The 21,842-nt window shown below is 45.3% G+C and overlaps 1 protein-coding gene across 13 annotated transcripts in view; it reads right to left on the bottom strand.

Annotated features, from left to right (window-relative positions):
- Positions 1 to 21,842, bottom strand: part of DGKG (diacylglycerol kinase gamma) — a 213,484-nt gene that overhangs the window by 120,408 nt on the left and 71,234 nt on the right. For 10 of the 13 annotated variants that reach the window (XR_001899900.3, XR_002520454.2, XM_003894703.4 and 7 more), the window contains exons 6-12: positions 20,969 to 21,139; positions 16,943 to 16,992; positions 12,973 to 13,047; positions 12,158 to 12,280; positions 7,378 to 7,495; positions 4,110 to 4,198; positions 678 to 794 (exon numbers count right to left, since the gene is read on the bottom strand). Coding sequence is in view for 11 of the 13 variants with exons in the window: in XM_003894703.4 (XP_003894752.2) it covers positions 678 to 794; positions 4,110 to 4,198; positions 7,378 to 7,495; positions 12,158 to 12,280; positions 12,973 to 13,047; positions 16,943 to 16,992; positions 20,969 to 21,139 (743 nt within the window). In the remaining 2 variants the exon portion in view is untranslated. Of the gene's footprint in view, positions 1 to 677; positions 795 to 4,109; positions 4,199 to 7,377; positions 7,496 to 12,157; positions 12,281 to 12,972; positions 13,048 to 16,942; positions 16,993 to 20,968; positions 21,140 to 21,842 lie in introns of those variants that run through there. The other 3 variants (XM_003894704.4, XM_021934587.2, XM_021934589.2) reach the window with 2 other exon arrangements.

The raw sequence follows: 21,842 nt of genomic DNA, 5'->3' as shown, positions 1-21,842 counted from the left end.
GGGAGATCTTGATGAAAAAACTCATGGATGGCTGAGAGTAAACCTTGTGATTCAACCTTTGTATTTTGAGAGTTCTGCAGTCTGGTTTTGAGAAATCTACATTTTGAGGCTGATACCTGGGAAGAAGGACAAGAGCTGGCACTGAGTTTTGTCAGGCAGGTCGGCCAGCTCAGTGGCTGCCAGTGGCCCTCTGGGTGTCCAGTGGGGCTGTGGACACAGCATGTGCGGTGGCTGGTGGCAGCAGGTCCAAACCTTTGGCCCTGGCAGTGGGGCTGCCCTGAGGAATGCGCCTTCAGGGCAGGCACCCCCTCCTATGATGTTCCTGTTGTCCAATTTTTCTCCCACTCTGTCAGTGTCCCCGGCCCCAGGTGACACCCAGGTGAAAGAAGTTCATAGTCGGGCCTGCTGATCCCAGCTGCCAGGCCACAGAGACAGTGGACTGGCCAGCTTCTTCTTCAGCAGTCCTCACTCCCCTGGTTCGGGGGTGCCTTCTCTCTGGGCAGCTTGGTAATTCACTAGAGCATCGTTAGGCTGAGGGCATTGCATAGGGGCTGTGGGGCTCCCTCGCTCCCCTGGCTCTGCTCATGCCCTCTGGCCAGATGTTCACTGCTCCTGGGCCGCAGCTTGGGCAAAAAAAACATTGAAAAGAAGCAGGGCCGCCCTGGGCACCAACCCACCGTCATCCGGCACCACACGCAGTGCCGCGCGGTGACACTCTGGTAGCACTTGATACTTTTGTGGCACCGGTCACACTTGACGGAGGAATTCCCTTCCACCCATGCGTGCTGCATCACCTGCGGAAGGGAAGCGAAGGATGCCAGGGAAAACGGCAGAACCATGCCCCCCGGGGCCCTGGGCTGGAGGAGAAGGATCTGGGAGGGGATGCCGAGAACCAGAGGGACTGTTTCCTGTGTAGAGGATGCTTATTGGAGGTTGGATTGCTTTGCCTAATGGCACGATGTGGTTCCTCCCTGCCTAACTGACACTGTGTGAATCGAAGTAGATTAAAAACCCGCTTTGCCACATTTTGAACAGCTCAATCGCCCGGGCAGGCAGGCCTCTGAGCAGCATCTTGTCTGGCAGTCCATCTGTTTGTCTTGCAGAACTCCTTGCAGTGATGTGTTTGTACGCGCCCTCTTGTGGAAGGCAGCGTGGTGCAGAGGAACTGTGGAGGGTTTGGGTGGGCCACAGACAAAACTGGCTGGAGTCTCTTTGAAGTGGTGGCCTTTGGCCAGTTCTTAGACCTCTCTGAGTGTCAGGTCCCTGACCTGTAGAAATTGGTATAAGAAGCCCCACTTCTGGGGTTACTGGGGCAATGCAATGAGATAGCACGTTTGGAAGGGCCTCCCTGGGACAGTGCTGGCCCTTTGGGGGTACCCACAACTGGGTAACGCCCTTCTCTTTCCTCAGCCTTAGCTGCTCATTAGAACCACCTGGGGGAGCTTTTAGAAGTCCTAATGCCCAGCGGACACTCCAGAGCAAATAAATTAGAGTCTTTGAGGGTGGGGCACATGATTAATATGTTTTAATGCACTCTGGGTGATTATAACGTGAAATTGAGACTGAAAAGCACTCTAGAAGGAAATTAGAGAAAAGTCAAAAGAAATTAGTGCGGGTCCATTGGTGCTTTTCACACCTGTTTCCTGGAGAGCTGGTTGTATCTGCTCCATGACCAGGAAATACCACGAGGGCAGGCTAGGCATTTGGAAACAGGTGGGAATGGTGGGGATGTTTTTTATGTGTGTGTCAGTGCAGCTAAAGCAACAGCAGCTGGCTAGTAGCCCCACTATCTGGGAGGCTGAGGAATTCTCACCAAAATTCTCCCTTGAAAATTTTCACCATGAGACCACAAATAACAGAAGGAAGTAGATACAGACTCTAGGAGAAGGTGGGGGACATACCCTGAAGTGGCTAACTACAAGCGCAGTATTAAAAACCCACGAAATATTCGTGTAATTCTGTCCAGGTTTGTATTAAATAAGAATAAATGTGATTTTTTGAGACAGTCTCACCCTGTTGCCCAGGCTGGAGTGCAGTGGCATGATCACAGCTCACTGCAGCCTCAACCTTCCAGGTTCAAGCGATCCTCCCAGCCCAGCCTCCCGAGTAGCTGGGACTACAGGCACATGCCACCACACCAGGCTAATTTTTGTATTTTCTTTTTGTAAAGACAGGATCTCACCATGTTGCCCTGGCTGGTCTCAAACTCCTGGGCTCAAGCTATTGGCCCTCCTCAGCCTCCCAAAGTTCTGGGATTACAGGTGTGAGTGACTGCACTTGGTCCAAGAATAAATGTTTTAAATTACTTAGCAATTAAGTTGCTTAAGGCCTCCCCTAAGAATGTTTTTGGTAAAATTATTGCTCCAGAAAATGTGTCAGTGTGGTTGGTAGCTTATCACCTTGTGCCTTGCACTTCCGAGGGTGTAAATAACTCGGTTTGCTAATTAATCTGTCATCTACATGGCCACATTGAATTTGCTCTGAGATTATTATTTCCATTTTGCAGAGGAAAAAAATGAAAGTTTCAGAGAGGTGAACTGACTGGCCCTAAGTTCCAAGGCTGGTGAATGGCCAAGTAGAGTTTCCTAGCCAGGTCTTCTGATCCCAAGTCCGGAGCCGTTCCCCCAATACTACGTTGCCTTCCCCATTCTCTTTGGAATCGAGGAGATGGTGAAAGACTGGGGGTGCTCCTGCAGGCTGAAAAGGTTGTGAGTGTGCCCTGCCAGCCCCTCATCGGCCTCACTCTGTTCTCTGTGTGACAAGTGGCCAGAGTGCAGGCTTAGGGCCTGCATCCAGCAGGTACACCATGTGTCCCGGTGAATGGCATGGACATGGAGCAGGGTGTGCATGGGGTGGTGCAGACGGCGTGGATGAGACCATGCAGTGTCCATAGGGCATGCACACAAATCCTAGGAGACGCCTTTCTCTCCCGGGAGTCCTTTTGCAGGAGGACTGGGTACCACTCTCACTGCTAACCATCTCCTGACTCACACTCCTCCATGTCATCTTCCCTTTGCAGGAAGGCAAAGTGCCCTTTCCCTGCTAATTTTAAGGTAAGTTTATTTCCAGAGTTGGAGAATGGCATCACCCAATGGCTGAAGGGTTAGAAACCTGGGAGCCATTCCCTACCTCTTCCCCTGTCTCATCCTCTGCATCCCTATCACCATGTCCTGGTCACGGTGGTGGTACTTCCAAATTACCTCTCAAACTCTCCCTTCATTTTCTCTTCTTTAGCCAACGTGACAGTCAAAATACCCAATAACCGGCATGGCCCGAGGGACCCTCAGCACAGGACCATCCTACAGCAGTGAGTGTGGATCCCACCACAGTCGGGCCCTCAGCACAGTACTGCCTTTTGCCTCAAGTATTGGAAGAGTCTCCCTCCCCTGATTTCTCTCCCACATTCACACTCAGAGCTATTAACCTAATTCACAAACTCAATCACATCTTCTTGTGCTTGAAGCTCTTCAGTAGCCCCCGGCTGCACAGAAAACGCCTTTCTCACTCAGCTGGCCTCACAAGACCTGCTTCAGACCAGATCTCACCACTTTCTGAGTGCATCTCCTGCCACTTTCCTTTAAGCATCCTCCACCCCGGCTACGCCAAACTAAGCATGGATCCCAGAATAAGCCACGTCTCATGCCTTTACACACGAGGCTTCCTCTGCCTGGAGAGTCTGGTCCTTCTCGATGTCTCATGAAGTCCTCCCAATTTGTGTTCAAGACACAACTGCAATGCCAGCTCCTTTGTGCAACTTGCCCCGTGCTTGCACTGTACCTTCCACACAGCTGTGTTACTGTAGCACACATCTCACTACTCTGTTCTTTGCGTATATGCCTGTCTCTCCTCCTAGACAGCACAGTTCTTGAGCAGGCTGGGGAGCATCTCTTACAACCCATGTACCCCCTAGCATGGAGCCTGGCACACAGCAGGCACCAGGAAGGTGCTGAATGGATTGATGAATGAACGAGATGGTTTACAGGTGGTCCTCAAGGCACAGAAGGGACTGGAGGAAGCTCCCAGCAAGCCTTCCTGCCCAGGAATCCATGTTGATGGACATGTTTCCTGGATGAGGCATGCAGTAGAACAAGGCAGTAGATGTCACCAACCTCGCCGCTCCTTTTGGCTTTTGAGTACGTTTTGACACAACCAGGAATGTTTTTGGACACACAGCGTTCGTGGACAGTGTATTTACAGTCTGAAAAGAAAAAAAACATCAAGGCAGGTGCTTGTGAATGGCCACATAGAAGAGGCCCAGCTGCCCTCCCACCCTAGCCAAGGCCTGTACCTCCCTCTGGGTGGTTGGTGAGGGGCAGGGGACACAGGGGGCTGGGCTTTTCTAATGGAAATTCAAAATAGTCTGCAATCGTTCTTGGAGGAGAGAGTCCCTTCTTATCCGCTGCGGCAGCACCTCCACCTGCCTCACTCCCTTCCTCTGTAGGCAGTGAACGCTGCAGGAACACATCCCCGGAAAGGTGCTTTTTGCTGAAGGGGAGTGTGCAGCATCATCCTCCTGGCTATGCCAGTGCCACTGTATTGCATGCCCAGGACATTGGAGAGCGGATAGAAAGGTCAGGGCTTTTTTTTTCCTTTTTGAGACGGAGTTTCATTCTTGTTGCCTAAGCTGGAGTGCAATGGCGTGATCTCAGCTCACTGCAACCTCCGCCTCCAGGGTTCAAGTGATTCTCCTGCCTCAGCCTCCCGAGTAGCTGGGATTATAAGCATTATAGGCATGTGCCACCATGCCCAGCTAATTTTCTGTATTTTTAGTAGAAGCAGGGTTTCACCACGTTAGCCAGGTTGGTCTCAAACTCTTGACCTCAGGTGATCCGCCCGCCTCAGCCTCCCAAAGTACTGGCGTGAACCACCGGGCCCGGCCAAGGCCAGGGCTTTTTAAGGCTAGGCAGACCCCTGTAACAATCCACATGACCTTGGGTAAATTGTTTGACCTCTCTGAAATTCAGGGTTTTCTGTAAAAAGGGAAGAAAACGGCCTCTTTCTCTTTGCAGGGATGTTGCAGTAGTACATGAGACAGTTTGTGTAAAGCATCATGTGTCTGGGTCAGAGTAGCTACTCCATATATTATTGCTGTTGTTTTTACTACCATTATGTGAACAGCAGAGGCCCATGGGCCTAGAACTTAATGGGAATGAGATCTATCTACAAAATGTGGGTGAGAGCTGGGTTTGAACTGGCACTGGGGAGACTGGTGCAGCCCCCCCCTTTTTTTTTTTGAGACAGGATCTCCCGCCGCCACCAGGCTGCAGTGCAGTGGCACGATCTTGGCTCACTGCAACCTCCAACTCCCTGGTTCAAGTGATTTTCCTGCCTCAGCCTCCTGAGTAGCTGGGATTACAGGCACATACCACCATGCCCGGCTAATTTTTGTATTTTTAGTAGGGACAGGGTTTCACTATATTGGCCAGGATGATCTTGATCTCCTGACCTCGTGATCCGCCCGCCTCGGCCTCCCAAAGTGCTGGGATGATAGGCATGAATCACCATGACAGGCCTGGTGGGCCCCTTCTTCAGCCCGCTGATGCTTGGTCTTTGTGGACAGTGGGTCCAGCTCTGCCAAGGCAACTTTTGTGGCTGAGGTCACTTGCTGCCTCATTCACATGCGCGTGTTGGATGAAGCACTTTGACCTGGATCAGCCAAGGGGCCTCCCTGCAGCAGCAGCTCCCCGGTCTCTGGTGGGTTCAGGCTGAGTGTCACTGTCCACATCATGGGGTGGGTGGCAGGGCTCTGCACCCACATACTCCAGTGCCTGCCATGCCTTCTTGCTGCAGCCCCTCTGCCTTCTCCTCCTGCTCCCTGTGACCCCTTCTTTCCTACTCCTTATCACTCTTTTCCCCATCCCTTTCTCCTGTCCGCCTTCCTAGTCTTCCTCTCTGCTTTTTCCTCTACCACTTGTAATTTTTCCCACTTTTCCACTCTGACTTTACTAAAGGAATTAAAAAGTGAAACAACTGTAGAGTTTTAATTCCCATTGCATTTACAGAATGTAAAATGATTTTCTGTTTGTTTGTTTTTTGTTTTTGAGACAGGGTTTCACTCTGTCATCCAAGCTGGAGTGCAGTGGTGCGATCTCGGCTCACTGCAACCTCTGCCTCCCAGCACCTCTGGCTTGAGTGATCCTCCCACCTCAGCCTCGTGAGTAGCTGGGATTACAGGCGCATGCCACCATGCCCAGCTAATTTTTTCTTAGTATTTTTATTTTTTATTTTTTATTATACTTTAAGTTCTAGGGTACATGTGCACAACGTTCAGGTTTGCTACATACGTATACATGTGCCGTGTTGGTGTGCTGCACCCATGAACTCGTCATTTACATTAGGTATATCTCCTAATGCTATCCCTCCCCCATCCCCCAATCCCATGACAGGCCCCGGTGTGCGATGTTCCCCTCCCTGTGTTCAAGTGTTCTCATTGTCCAGTTCCCACCTATGAGTGAGAATATGCAGTGTTTGGTTTTCTGTCCTTGCAATAGTTTGCTCAGAATGATGGTTTCCCGCTTCATCCATGTCCCTACAAAGGACATGAGCTCATCCTTTTTTACGGCTGCATAGTAGTCCATGGTATATATGTGCCACATTTTCTTTAGCCAGTCTATCATTGATGGACATGTGAGTTGGTTCCAAGTCTTTGCTATTGTGAATAGTGCCACAATAAACATATGTTTGCATGTGTCTTTATAGCAGCATGACTTATAATCCTTTGGGTATATCCCCAGTAATGGGGTGGCTGGGCCAAATGGTATTTCTAGTTCTAGATCCTTGAGGAATTGCCACACTGTCTTCCACAATGGTTGAACTAGTTTACAGTCCCACCAACAGTGTAAAAGTGTTCCTATTTCTCCACATCCTTTCCAGCACCTTAGTATTTTTAGTAAGGACAAGTTTTCTCCATGTTGGCCAGGCCGGTCTCAAACTCCTGGCCTCAAGCGATCCACCTGCTTCCACCTCCCAAAGTGCTGGAATTTCAGGTGTAAGCCACTGTACTTGGCTCCAAATGCTTATTAGTTTTTTAAAAATAAGTTTCCTCTGAACATATCCAGAATAAATATTGACTAGAAAATCCAAATAAAAGTAGTATGAGAAATTTTAAATTATATGTGAACTTTAATAATTTTTTCTAGCGAGTCAGTGGCCCATAAAAAGCCTCTAATAATAAATAGTCCAAGACCTGTCCATTGGACTTGGGTAGAGTAAAAACAGGACATGAAGGCCTCACTTTATTCCTTCTGTTGGAACAATATGGGTGGTTCCTCAAGCTGGGAAGCAGAAATACCAACATTTTCTCTGGAATGGATCAACCAACCACGTGCAGAGCAAGATGGTGCCTGGGGGAAAGAGGTTTGAAGGAAATTTACTCACAAGTGCAGCACAGGCCTTGCTTGCGGACGCCCATGAGCATGATATGGCAGAAGTTGCAGTAGGTTGGTTTCTTGAAGTGCTTCATGGTCCAGGCGTGCCGCCCATCCCCTTTGGAGCCCTGCAGGGGTAATAGGAGGTGAGATCCCACGCTGGCCACCCTGAGATGGATGAAGCCAGGGGCTGCCTCTTGCACGTTCTTCCTTTTCCTAAATAAGACTTTTTTTTAATAGTTGGAAGATGAGTTATTGATATATTTTTTTACAGTTTTAAATACAAATAAAAACAAAGTTTTTTTTGTGTGTGTTTTAAAAATTAGCAAATATTAAAAGCAAGAAACATCTGAATGGGAGTATGTGTATGTGGGATAAAATAAACCCTCTCCCACATGGCTGGCAGAAGCATACACTGAACAACAACAATCTGATTATCTATCTATCTATCTATCTATCTATCTATCTATCTATCTATCTATCTATCATCTATCTATGTATCTATGTATCTATGTATCTATCATCTATCTATGTATCTATCGTCTATTATCTATCTATCTATCTATCTATCTATCTATCTATCTATCTATCTATCTATCTTGATCCTTTAAATGTTTATAACCTTTGACTTACCAATCTCTCCTCTTCGACTTTGTCCTAAAGAAATAATTTTTAAAAGTCAGATGAGCCTTTTTGGGCCCTGCCGGATGCTGAACCCAGCATTATTTAAAATAATGAAAAGCTGGAAATATCCTAAAGGTCTCAAAATTACCAAAAGGTTAATTGCAGCACATCCACCTGATGTAATATTAGGTGGCAATCAAAAAGATATTTATAAGACTATCTAATGGCATGGAAATGTGCTCATGATATGATGCTAAGTGAAAAAACAGAATGCCATTTCGATGATATGTTATGATTTGAGTTTTATCTAATAGATCTTTGATGGGAACTAATTTCACTAACCTGTTAATAGAGGTAGGCTATAGCTGGTAGCAATATGGATTTATTGTATTCTCTGATTTCTACTTTCTTCTGTGCGTTCCAAATTTTTTACAGTATGCATGTACTAGTGTGATAATCAAGATGAAAGAGTTTAGTAAAAAACAATGTATTCCTCCTATCAGCTTTCAGTACACAGATAAAATAGTAAAAAGACAGAGAGAGGGTTAGACCATCTCCTCCTGACTTTGTTCAGAAGTGAAATCACCTCCACCTACTAGGCACACCAAGCCTCACACAGACACACACTTTTCCTGCAGCACCACATCTCCCACCTCCCACCTCAGGGGAGCACTGCACGGCTTGAGGCTGTGGCTGGAGGAATGTCCCTCCTGCATGTGTGATCCCTGAACCTTTCTCGTAGGCTCCATCGCAAGGTAACACTCTTGGGCTGGTTTTATGAGCAGTAAAAGCTACGGTAAGGTGATGAGGACCGATGGTCATGGACATAGTGTCCAATGTGCGGGACTCAAATGCAATTCAAATGCAATTCTGGGGTGCATATGCATTCGAGCTGGTCACTGCAACCAGACCTCGGCCTGTGCCCAGGCTTCTGTTATGATCTCCAGAGGAGCTCACAGTCTTTTCCAAATGCTAGCTTCCTCCTCTGGGACAGAGAAGCTCTTTTCTTCTCATTACCTCAAACCCTGCTTATTCCAGGACATGAGTTTTATAGAATTAAAACCCTCTTATCTAATGGTCTCCACTTTAGTAAATGCATTCACAAATTGATAATGATTTACCAAAAGACTGATTCATTCATTTACTCATTTGACCAAGGTCTACCTCAAGGGATTTTTGTAAGAATTAAGTGATACCATGTAAGTAAATCTTCTAGTTCAATGCCTGACACGTTGTAAATTTAAACTTTCATTAAGTTCTTATTTCATTCCAGATGCTGGGAGACACAAAATAAACTAAAAAGTGTTTGTTGACATGGAAGGAGGTAGATTTACTCCCATTCTAGAAATGAGAAACAGAGATTTAGAGAAGTTCTGTAACTAGCCCAAACCCACACAGATAATGAAGGACTGAAGGAGGAGTCAAACTTGGGTCTTTTGCTGGCCAGAGCCCATGCTCTTTCCATCCCTCTTCTCTACTTCGCAAGCCAGGGTTTTCCTGTATGAGTAGAAGGAAAATGATAGCACTCTTCAGCAGACTTCTTCATGTAGCCCAAAGGGCTGTCAATGTATCTGAAAACACCTCTAGTAGCTAAGTCAGTTAGCTGATCCCCCTTTCTCAGCTACTATTTTTATGGATATAAGAAGTGCAGGGACCATGACTAGGGATAAAGTAATGTTTCTGCTTGGGTTATAGCACCATCATGTGGCTCTTTCCTTTCCACATGATGGTGGCTGCAGAATGTGGGAGTAGCCTTCCTTGTGCTCGCCAGGTTTTATGCTGCTGCTACGATTTCCCTGGGAGAGAGTCTGTTTTGCAAATATCCCATTCAGCGATTCCCCAGACTTTTCAGTGATTGTATGTGGGTTTTGAAAAAGCCCAAGAAGCCACGGACTTTTAAGACATTGATGGGGGCTTTCTCCAAAACCCCAAATAGTGTCAAAAAATTTTAAAGTACATATTTAAAAATAAGTGCACAAAACTCTTGATTAATAAAACTAAACTTGCATTGGCCACTTTCCTGATGTAAAATAGAGCTTTTTACAAGGCTGATGTGGCATTTAGGGGAGACACTAGGGAGAACGCTGAGGAAGTAGATGGGCTCTCCTTCCTCCAGTCACAAAACAGCGGGTCTTTTCCATGCAAAGAGTTGGTGGTATTCTGAACCTCAGCAAGTCCAAAGTAGAACAGAAAATGGAAATTGGTTCCCTGTAACTAAAATGTCCCATCTTTATTCCCTAAATGAGAAAAAAAAAAAAATGGTGTTTTGGAACAGCACCCAAGCAGAACTTCCGTTTTGATTTGAGTATAATCTTGAGTGAGTAAAATCAGCAGAAAGTATATTTAACTTATCTGAGCCCCTCCAGTTCCTAGATTGGGTTCTTGTACATAAAGCTTCTTGGCAAAGGATCATTGGGTGAGAGGTGTGATATGACCGAGTAAGGGGGATGATCTTTAGTGCCAGTTCAGTGGATATCCTTGGGCAAGTTCCTTCACCTCTCTGGGTCTCAGTTTGTAAAACAAAGGAAATCAACCAGGGACCACAAAGATCTTTTCCAGCTTGACTTTCTAGGGTTCTAAGGAATGAGAAGGGGGTCATGTAGATCCTGGTTACTTGATTTCTCCTTAGCGCTTAGAAAGCACTGGACATGCTATGAAATGATTGTACAATTCTTAGTTCTTTTTTTTTTTTTTTTGAGACGGAGTCTCACTCTGTCGCCCAGGCTGTAGTGCAGTGGCCGGATCTCAGCTCACTGCAAGCTCCGCCTCCCGGGTTTACGCCATTCTCCAGCCTCAGCCTCCCTAGTAGCTGGGACTACAGGTGCCCACCACCTCGCCCGGCTAGTTTTTTTTTTTTTTTTTTTTTTGTATTTTTTAGTAGAGACGGGGTTTCACCGTGTTAGCCAGGATAGTCTCGATCTCCTGACCTCGTGATCCACCCATCTTGGCCTCCCAAAGTGCTGGGATTACAGGCTTGAACCACCGCGCCCAGCCCAATTCTTAGTTCTTGAGTTTCAGAAATGGGGGCTCAGCTTTAGTCCTGAATTGCAGAGCTATGAAATGAAGATATTATAGGCAACTTGGTCAGCTAGAGGCTCACCCAGCTGCACTTGCTGCTCTGTTCCTCTCTATGGAATAGTGTGAAAGAAGTGTAATCTTTGAGATCTGTAATCTCAAAGTAGTGTTGTCACACCACCAGTGTGACTAGTAAACGCTTAATGTCACCATTTGTGCTTCTACTAGTTTTAGTCTTCCCTACCTCATGTATGGAAGTGAGTTCACTTGGTAAATAGGTAGAGAATGCAGTAACTGGGTCAGATGAAGGTATATATAACCATCAATTTCACATTAAGCCTTTACACATATGCCCTACTCTGATCAAATGGGAGATTTGCCTAACACAGCCAGAACTTTCTTTCATTTGTGTTTTTAATCAAGCTGTTCTCCAAGCCATAAACTCTCTCTAGGTCTTTCCACCTGCTCTTTATTCTCAAGAATGGGACATCAAAATCTCATGCATTCTTCAGGGACAAGTCAACACCTTCCAAGGTTTCTTCCCACTGGCCTAACTCTTACGTGTGAGATATTACAAAGTGCACTATTTTTGGTGTCAGAGACAAATCCTCACTCCTCCTTTTGCTCCTTAGGGTGAGAACCTCAGTTTTCCATCTGTGTAAATTGGGATAAAAATATTTACCTTATCTGGTTGTTTTGATTGTTAAATAAGATACACTCATGGAAGCTACCCCTACAACAAGTCAGTATTTTTTCCTCTCTCCCTTCTTTCTTTCCTCTCACCTTTCCTTCCCCAATTTTCTTAGCATTTTTAAACCTAATTTGTTGAAAAGACAGAATTCTTCTTTGAAGTTTGTGGCCCTTTGCCTGGTTGAGTACAAGGTTCTTGCAGGCAGATATTGTGTCTGTGTGCCCTCACAGCAGTATTTTTAATGTAGTAATAACGTAGTAAATGTCTGTCAAATGAATATATTTCAGGCACTAATGGATACAAGATAATGTGAATAGAGAGGACTTTGGGGCTGGTCTAGAATGCATGGCACATCTGTTGGGCAGTCTGGAGCAGAAGCCAAAGTGATATGTGGATATTAATGTGGAGCCCAATGTTCCTGAATGGCAAGAGATTTCTGAACTCCAGCTTGTTGACTTACAGAGTCATCCATCCCCAGGAGGACCAGCAATGGGATGGTGGTCATCCCTCCATGGACCCATTCCTGTAGAGACACAAAGCCATCCCGGTCGTAGTCCATCCCTTGCAGCATCTCCTTCAATATCTGTGGAATCCGAAGAGCAATCATTGTCCATTTTCATCATCAACCTGTCTACCTGCCTTCTGCCTCTGCTGTCTTGTTGGTCTTGCATTATCTGGTTTGTGTTTTACCCTTTCCTCTCCCGTTAAGTGTGAATAGAGCAGACTGGGAGTGAGGAGGTCAGGCTTCCAGGTCTGGCTCTGCCCTTGGGCCTTGGGTCAGTCACCCTGACTCTGTGGGCTCTGGTTTGCTTATCTGTAAAAATGGAAATAATATTGTTGTGTTTGCAACACTGTAGCAGGGATTAGAGAAAATGAATGTAAAGTGAATAATAAAATACCTGACACATAGGAGCCCCCAAATGTAATTATTATAATTCATTTTATCTGGTGATTGAGGAAAATCTCTACAATTCTTTCTAACAGAAATCTCTACAGTTCTCTCTAAATTCTTTGACTGATGAATTTCTGTTATAACATTTTAGCACTGGTGAAAAGATTAGTATGGTTATTTCAGTTATGTCTGCACATTTTCCTGATGCCTACATTTTTCCTATCAGAGAGGTGGGAGGTAAAGTGCAGGACTCCAAAGAAGCTGCCTATAAGAAGATGAGTCTGGGAGCACCTGCAGAGTAAACACTCATTCATGTCCCGAGTGTGTCCCCCTCCCATCTCAGAAGCTCACTCCAAAGCCATCCCATCCTTACAGAAACTCACAGGCCTCAGCTCTGTGGGATCCCACTCCAGGTACTGGGCAATATGCAGCATTTGGTTGACAATGCAATCCATCTCCTAGAAAATAGCAAAGGGAGAAAATATCAAAAGGAGACAACCAAAAGTGTGTCCTTAAGAGCTGAACTCAAAATTAAGCCCAGTGGGAAGAGGGACAGGGCAGGGCAAGAGAAGAAGCTGGTGCAGTAACTGGCATTTTGTGAGGAGCTCAGTTTATTTCTGTCTCGACCACAAAGCTCACGAGAAGCACAGAGCATGCATAAGCTGGAGGTATGCAAAAAGCTCATTAACACTGACTTCTCCTGGACCCACCTTCTCTCCCTTATTCTGTGCTTTAACTTGGAATGCATAGAAAGCACTCCTGTTTTTATCCCTCTTTGTGATTATCACTTCCACAAATACTTACAAACCAAGGCAGGTTTCTCCTGTCACTTCTTATCACTCATCCCCACAGCTTTAGCAACTTGGGATCCATCTCCCCACTCAAGGCCAGTTTCTCCTGCATGGAGGGTTACTGTGTGTGTCTTAGCTCAGGTACCATGATCTTGATTCCTTTTGTTATCTCCTCTGTTTCCTTTTTACCATGGTCCAGCCCTTAGCCCAGGAGTCCGTGAACAGGAAACTCATGAGGAATATGTTTACTTGATGAATAAGCCCTTTGGTACTGAGGCCAGGCTCCATCAAAAACCTCACAGAATTGTTGGCTGCCAATGAGTCAGTGTTCTGAGAGCCCTGCTGAAACATACCAGACTGCAGAGAAATTTGGTGTCAACGTTAGCACCACTTAGGCACCAGCTAAGATGTTCATAGTAAGATTGCTTTGGGAGGACATGTTGTAGACTGAAGCAAGGTTCAAAAGTGTTACCTCCACCAGATAGAATGCTGGGTCAAAATAGCCAGCTAAAACCCAGCAGGGATTTAAAAAAATTATATTTCATTTAAATTAAGAAACAATCTATTGTGAAACTACAGGATAGGCCAGTAGATGAGGGTAAGAAAGTGGGCACAAAGGTGGGGAGAGGTTTCGGCAGAAGTTCCAATAGAAAAGAACTTGTGAATCTGGTTGGGTCCAAGATTTAATGAGAAAATGTAATTCAGGAATCAAGAATTGGACTCAGTCTTGGGCTATGTAAATAGAAGCAGAGTTGGCAGATTTCAAAAAGAAAAAGTTCTCCTGAGGTCTTCCTGATCGGGCCACGTTTGGACACTTAAAGGGTCACAGGGGATGGATTCTGTTCTGTGCCACATTTCAGGAATGGCATTGACAAACCAGAGCTTGTTCAAAGTGGATATTTAATCCTGCCTTATGAGAACCAGCATAGGAATAGGGAAATTTTAGCTTGGAGAAGATTTTAGGGGAGATGTGATAGCACCTTCAAATACTCGAAGGTCTATTGTATGGGATAGGTATTCCACTTGTCCTGGCCAGGTACGGGGGACAGAAGGAAGCAGAAGGATGCAGGGAAGGGAGGAGTTGAGGACTGGCTATTTTGGCCTCCCTGCTGGGTTGAGGGAGAAGGGGAGCAGAAGCAGGTTTTGAGTTGAAAACGATTCCCCGGCAGACAGAGGAGTGCCTGTTTTTGGGAAGGAAGCCCTCTCCAGCCTCACCTCCAGCAGTGGAATGGCTGTCTTAAGGTAGTGGATGACCTCCCCGTTACTGGGAGTCCATATGCCAGGGATTCCAGGTTGAATCAGATAACTCTTTTGAGATTTGCTTCAGTCTACCAATATTACCTTTAAAATGTATCTGGAATTTAACAACTTCTTACCACCTGCAATGATTCTGCCCTGCACAAGTCTACCACCATTTCATGCCTTGATTATTTCAATGGCCTCCTAACCAGTATCCCTGCTTGCATTCCCTCTGTCACCCAGGTTGGAGTGCAGTGGCACAATCTCGGCTTATGGCAACCTCTACCTCCCAGGTTCAAGTGATTCTCCGACCTCAGCCTCCCGTGTAGCTGGGACTACCGGCACCTGCCACCATGCTCGGCTAATTTATTTTGTATTTTTAGTAGAGACGGGGTTTTGCCATGTTGGCTAGGCTGGTCTCAACCTCCTGACCTCAGGTCATCTGCCTGCCTCGGCCTCCCAAAGTGCTGGGATTATAGGCATGAGCCGCCGCACCTGGAGTAGAGTGATTCTGTTAAAACATAAGTCAATCACATCACTCCCCTCCTCAAAATCGTCAATGGTTCTCCATTTCTCTGGAGTAAAAGATAAACACTTTTTTTTTTTTTTTTTTTGAGATAAAGTCTCCCTCTGTCACCCAGGCTGGAGTAAGTGACATGATCTTGCCTCACTGCAACCTCCAACTCTAGGGTTCAAGCAATTCTCTTGCCTCAGCCTCCGGAGTAGCTGGGACTACAGGCGTGCACCACCATGCCCGGCTAATTTTTGTATTTTTAGTAGAGACGGAGTTTCACCATATTGGTCAGGCTGGTCTGGAACTCCTGACCTCGTGATCCACCTGCCTCGGCCTCCCAAAGTGCTGGGATTACAGGTGTGAGCCACACACCTGGCTAAAGATAAACACTTTTAATCACCTATAAAATTTAACATGCTTTGCAAACTCCCCACTCCCCTACCCCCATCCCATGACTTCTCTAATCTCATTCCCTCGCTCTGATCTCATCTGTTTACTCATTCTGCTCCATTCACACTGGCCTGGAGTGAATCTTCTAACATCCTAGGCACCCTCAGGATCCTCACACTCACTGTTCTTTCTCCTGGAAGGCTCTTCCCCTAGACTTACTCCTTCACCTCCTTCATGCCTCTGTTCAGATGCCCCGTCCTAGAAAGGCCTTCCTTGGCCACCCTCACTAAAGCTGCAACTTCTTCCAACACTTCCCCTCCTTTATTTTTATTCTTAGCACCCATCTCTACCTGACACATGTTTTTACTATGCTGCTTAGTGTCTGTGCTTGGACTAGAGTGAAAACTTCATGAGGGCATGGAAGTTTGTCAGTTGGCTACACTGCCATACCCCCAGTGCTTAGAAGAGTGCCTGACATAATGCAGACACTCAGTAAATATGTGATGACCAAGTTCTTGAGAATCTGTGATCCTCTGGATGTTCCTGCAGATGACCCAACCCACAGCATTGCAATGTGGCTGAAGAGCCACAGTGCTTCCCACAGAGGCAGCCTGGGGTTTAGAGGGAATTGGGATGATTCAGTTGGTCTAGTGGACTTGTTCCCTTCCTTCCTTCCTCTGGTCTGACTCAACCCCTTGCATCTCAACCTCAGGGCCTTCCTGTTAATGAGCCCTATCTCTGACATTGACAGTCAGGATCACAGGGCCTATCTGACTCTGTTTGCCTTCTTCTCTTTCCATCCTTCCTTTTACTCCATGAGCCTTGACTGATCCTTGCCTATTCCTGAAGGGGTAAGGGTGAGTCTCAGGCTTTTTCAGGTGCAACAGGATGGGAACATGACCTGACATTAGAGCAGACAGAACCAGACTCCTAGGCTAGTGCCCTGGAGTAGGAGAAGCAGCCAAGGGTGATGCCAAAGCACATCAGCAGTGACCAGCAGCCTCCTTCCTCACACATCAGCAGTGACCAGCAGCCTCCTTTCTGGTGCCCTTTTCCCCTAGTCTTTTTGCCTCCCCTGCCCTCTCCTTTTGGCCTCAGGACTCCTGCAGGAAATTGCAGGAGGACCTTGTGAACTGAACGGGAATTTAAACTAGGTGACATGCTAAAGCATCCCTCCATCCTGAGATTTGATGATCCCAGGCTTCGGGAGTGAAAAGGTAAGTTGGCATTCACGCTCTGCAAGGCTGGCCCTTAGGAAATAGCAGGTGGAGAGGTCCCAGTCGGATTTCCTCAGCCTGCATCGAGACATTGCTATTACTATAAAGACAGAACTGAACATTTTCAGATTCTTCCTCTGCTTGCTCCCTGCTCCCCCAGCCTTTCTCAGGTCCGTGAGGGATATTTAGAGTGAGAACTTACCGCTTGGTCCAGAAGACCGTTCTCATCTGAATCATAGAGGCGAAACATGACTGTAAGAAACACAGAGGTAAGCCTTGAGGTGTCCTTTAAGAAGCAGGGATGGCTGAAGTTTTAATGCTGCCAAGTTTTTAGATTAGTTCTGTCACCACTGTGACGAAGGCTGTGGCAGCCAGCTCTTCCTCCCTCTGAGCGCAGAGTCTGACTTCCTTAAGGAGAGACTGGGCCAAGGGAGGAGAACCACCTGGCTTCTGGACCTGTCTAAGCAATACCTATGTGGCTGATGAAGTCCAGGTCATGAGTGTGATTCCCTGGGGAGCATGAACACCTTTCAGTGTCACTAGAACACAACCTAAAGCAAATGCCCAGCTTGGGGTGGGGCAGAGGCACCAGCATTTTGCTTCTATTGAGCATAGAAAGTGTAGAGTTAGGCAGATTTAAATCCTAGGGCTGCCCTGCCACTTCTGGGGAGTGCCCAATAAGTTATATAACTTCTTTGAGCTCAGCTTCCTTATCTATAAAGTGGAGATAATAATAGCTGGTTTCTCCTAGGATTATTATGAAGATTAATGTGTAACTGATAGGCCAAATCAACTGGGCTTAGAACATAAAAAACACTCAACAGATGTCACTAATTTTTATTTTCCTTTTAAAATGAACATTTATATATAGCATTTAACATATACAAGGTATTGTCCTATATGCTTTCTCATTATTACTTAATCCTTCATAATGCTATGAAGTAGTTGTTACAGAAGCCATTTTTTCCTTTTTCTAAAAGGTATTTGGAAACATGCTATTCAGAAACATCTTCAATCATGTTCTAACTGCAGGGAGGTGATGTAGAATAAGGAAGTTCTGGGAGAAAATTTTGGACAAGGAACTACATGTTTACTTATGGGACCTGGAAACCTATATTTTACTCAACCAAAAGGCAAAGATCCTGTCTGTGGTCTCATAAGTCGGGATGGCAGGAAGCAGAGATAAGCATTTCTTCATTTTCCTGCTTTTTTTTTTCTGGGTCGGAATTTCGCTCTTGTTGCCCAGGCTGGAGCGTAATGGCGCGATCTTGGCTCACTGCAATCTCTGCCTCCCTGGTTCAAGTGATTCTCCTGCCTCACCCTCCCGAGTAGCTGGGATTACAGGCATGTATCACCACGCCCGGCTAATTTTGTGCTTTTAGTAGAGACGGGGTTTCTCCATGTTGGTCAGGCTGGTCTCAAATTCCTGACCTCAGGTCATCCGCCCGCCTCGGCCTTCCAAAGTTCTGGGATTACAGGCATGAGCCTCCGTGCTCCCTGGCCTTTCCTGCTATTCCTTAAAACCCTTCATCATGCCTGCTTTCTCTGTGGAGCACCCATTCGGTGCAACACCTCGGGGCACGTATCAGCCCGGTCCCCTTATTTCTGCAAAGTTGCCCTTGTGTCATCATTTCCTCCTAGATGTTTTAATGTCTCTGTACCTTGTGTTTTTTTCAGGGGTGCATCGCTGGCGAAGTCAAAGTCCTTTAAAGGTAGGGTCATGGGCTTTCGATTCTTTGTGATTCCTCAGAAGGCCCCAGTCTGAGGCATGTATCATATGCTGATGACTCACCCAGCAGATGGTTGAATGACATAAACAGACCTTTTCTGCTAGCATTATTCCAGGTCTCTGGGCCTAGGCGACTCTCCAACGCTGACCTCTCTCTGGTCCTACTGTGCATGAACAATAGAACTAGAAAGGCCTGAGTAAGCATCCTAATTTTAGCAGTGTAACCTTGGACAAGTCTTTTAACCCTCTTGTGCCTTCCTTCTAGGTTACGGTGAGGTTAAAATGAGAAGGCATTCAAAGTGCTTAGCAAATATAAGGTGTTTATTGATGATAGTTGTTCTTGTTATTATTGCATTGGCAATAGGTGTGGGACTTCAGTCTATTATTTCCAAAAAAATACATGCTTGGTTTTTACAAAGAAAAGTTTAACTTGTTTTCCGTCCTTAAAGTTAAGGAAGGATATAAATTGATATGGTTTAGTAAAAAGCAAACCAAAATGAAAACTCTATATGACCAAGTTTCTGCAACAAAAGACTTGCAGGCCGGGCACGGTGGCTCACACCTCTAATCCCAGCACTTTGGGAGGCTGAGGCGGGTGGATCATCTGAGGTCAGGAGTTCGAGACCAGCCTGGCCAACATGGTGAGACCCCGTCTCTACCAAAAATACAAAAATTAGCTGGGCATGGCGATGGGCACCTGTAATTCCAGCTACTCGGGAGGCTGAGGCAGGAGAATTGCTTGAACCTGGGAGGTGGAGTTCCAGTGAGCAGAGATCACGCCACTGCATTCCAGCCTGGGCGACAAGAGTGAAACTCCGTCTCAAAAAAAAAAAAAAAAAAAAATTTGCAAGGAAAAAATTAGCAAAAGATGGAGAGGGATCCGAAAGATTAAAAGAGAGTGAAGACACATAACAACCAGTGGTGATATATGAATTTTACTCAGATCCTGATTCAAACAAACAGTTAAAAATATCTAAGATAATTGGAAAAATGTGAATATTATTTGATAATAGTAAAAGGAATCATTTTCTTTGGCTGTGATGATGGTACTGAGGTTATATTAAAGAAGAAGAGTCTGTGAATTTAGAGGTACGTACTGAAATATTTACAGATACAATTATATGATGCCTGGAATTTGCTTCAAAATACTCTGAGGCAGAGGGAATGGGTGGGAGGTATAAACACAACAAGACTGACCATGAGTTGATCATTGTTGAAGCTGGGTGATGGGGCCATGGACGTCCACTGTACTTTCTACTTTTATCTTTGAAATTTTCTATAATAACAAGTTTTAACCTTTCTTTGCATGGCCATTATAAGACTCAGTTGGAGAGTCATTAATATAAAACAATCTGTCACCTTCTCTTTGGTAGTTACCAATAAATACAATGCCTGAAATTCAAAATCCAGCTAAATGCTGGAAATAATTTGATGTTCCACTTTCAACATTAGCTAGAAGAAAACAGCAATCTGCTACATTTGCCACCAAACTAGCACTTAAGACTTGCAATTGTTAACACTTCGAACCTATGGGAGAGATTTTAAGCTCAGCTAATGAGCAAACTGTTTCATTTTGTTTTTGGCAAGAGTTAACCTTTGGCAGACTTCCCTTGCTTATGTTTAAGTTTTGTTGACTAGTCTTATTATTAACTTGAATTTTGACTTTGGCTATAATGTACTTTTTTTTTTTTTTTTTTTTGCCTTGCTGTCTACTTAAGTTCCCAAGAGAAGCAAAGACAATACAAATTTTTTAACAAGGTCCTATCATCTTCTATTTTTTAAAAGTATGTCTGTAGGCTCACAGAAGCCAGAGAAACCATACCTGGACTGAATCATCTACAAGACTGCAGGCTGTTTCAGCCACTGTGAACTTTCTGCCCCCAGCTCTTACTCTCCTCCTGAAGACATATTTTTAAAACCTACTTTAGTAGCACCACCAAACCAAGCTCAACTCCTTTAATTAACTGGCCTCCTCGTTCTCTAGAGGCCAATAATCTTGGGGTGGGGCGTAGGTAGAGAAATGGACAAAGCCTTATCAAGACAGAGATGGATGAGATCTCAAGAAAAGAATGTTTCCTCATAAAGAGTTGCCTGGGCACGGAATAGGGGGAAGGAGAACAGATGTTGAATATATTTCTTTAAAAAATCTATTAAGAGGAGGTAGCAGTTTTCTGAGTAAAGGCTTTCAGGAACTCCTGCCAGCAAAGCAAGGAAGTCTTGACCGCTTGATAGAACCCCTTCCCCTTTCCAGATTCTGGTTCTCAATGCCTGGGTTTCAGATGCCTTTCCCACATGATACACAACTGGTACTATGTCCCAGGGTGGATTCTAGGAGTTGTTCATATCACTGCTGGTAACAGGACAAAGAAACCTCTCCAAAGACGCAGGACCTATATCCATGATACCAGCTCAATCTCCAGTGTGTTCAGGAATAATGGACAGAACCCCAGATCTTTCTCTAGGAAAAAGATGAAGCCCCTTGACAGGGTGAGCACTTACACTCCAGCTTATCCTGAGGCCTCCCCGTCTCCAGCAGGGACAGGTAGCACACAACATCCTTCAGGTACACCACAGGGGATTCCGAGCTTGAAGACCGAGGGACAGGGGGTTCCGGGGGGGTTGCAGCCACTTGGTCTTCAGTTGGTGCTTGCTTCTCAGCCATATTTGATTCTGTGATAGGCAAAATGAAAACATCCAAGGGCATTTTCTGTTTAGTAAATATTAACCCCTCTTTGTTACCCCATCCTTTTCATGGTAGAGGCAAGAATTTTGTAGAAGTGTCTTCAAAAGCTTTGGTTACATAGATGTGATCAAATTAGTGGCCCTAGAAATCCAACTTGTGGAGTTCATATTCTCTGAAGGGATCTCATGCTGACCCCTTTAAGAGTCTATTTCCTTGCAGGAAATTCATCTATACTCTGAATATTCAGAAAAGATGATGGTGATTATTGGTAATATCAATAATCAACAGATAAATGTCATATGGCCTACTTTTTTGGGAACATACCCAACTTGTAGAAGTAATTTTGGCCGGGATTTCAAAATGGTAAATGGCCAACAGTCATTTCTTAATAGACCTTGCAATTTTCTTTTCAAACACATTTAAACACACGTAAAGGATGAATATTCAAAAGAGAAAACTGGGATTGATAATCAACGAATCTCCAGAAACTAGGAAGAACTCAAACTAACTGCAAGTCTAATCATTTGGATGAAGAAAATGCAGAAAGTGCATTATTGTACTGCAAGAATGGGGTAAGTTTTCCATTTAAAATTTCTGCTTTCTAAGGTAGGAAAACACTTTGTCTCTTCCACACTTTGTCCGCTGGTTCAGAACTATAAGATCTATTACTAACAAGAAAATGGGGCACCC

This window comes from Papio anubis, chromosome 2 (genome assembly GCF_008728515.1).
Source record: "Papio anubis isolate 15944 chromosome 2, Panubis1.0, whole genome shotgun sequence".
Taxonomy (NCBI): Eukaryota; Metazoa; Chordata; class Mammalia; order Primates; family Cercopithecidae; genus Papio; species Papio anubis.
Note: the sequence above shows the minus strand (reverse complement) of the source record. Positions and strands in the feature narration are given on the sequence as shown.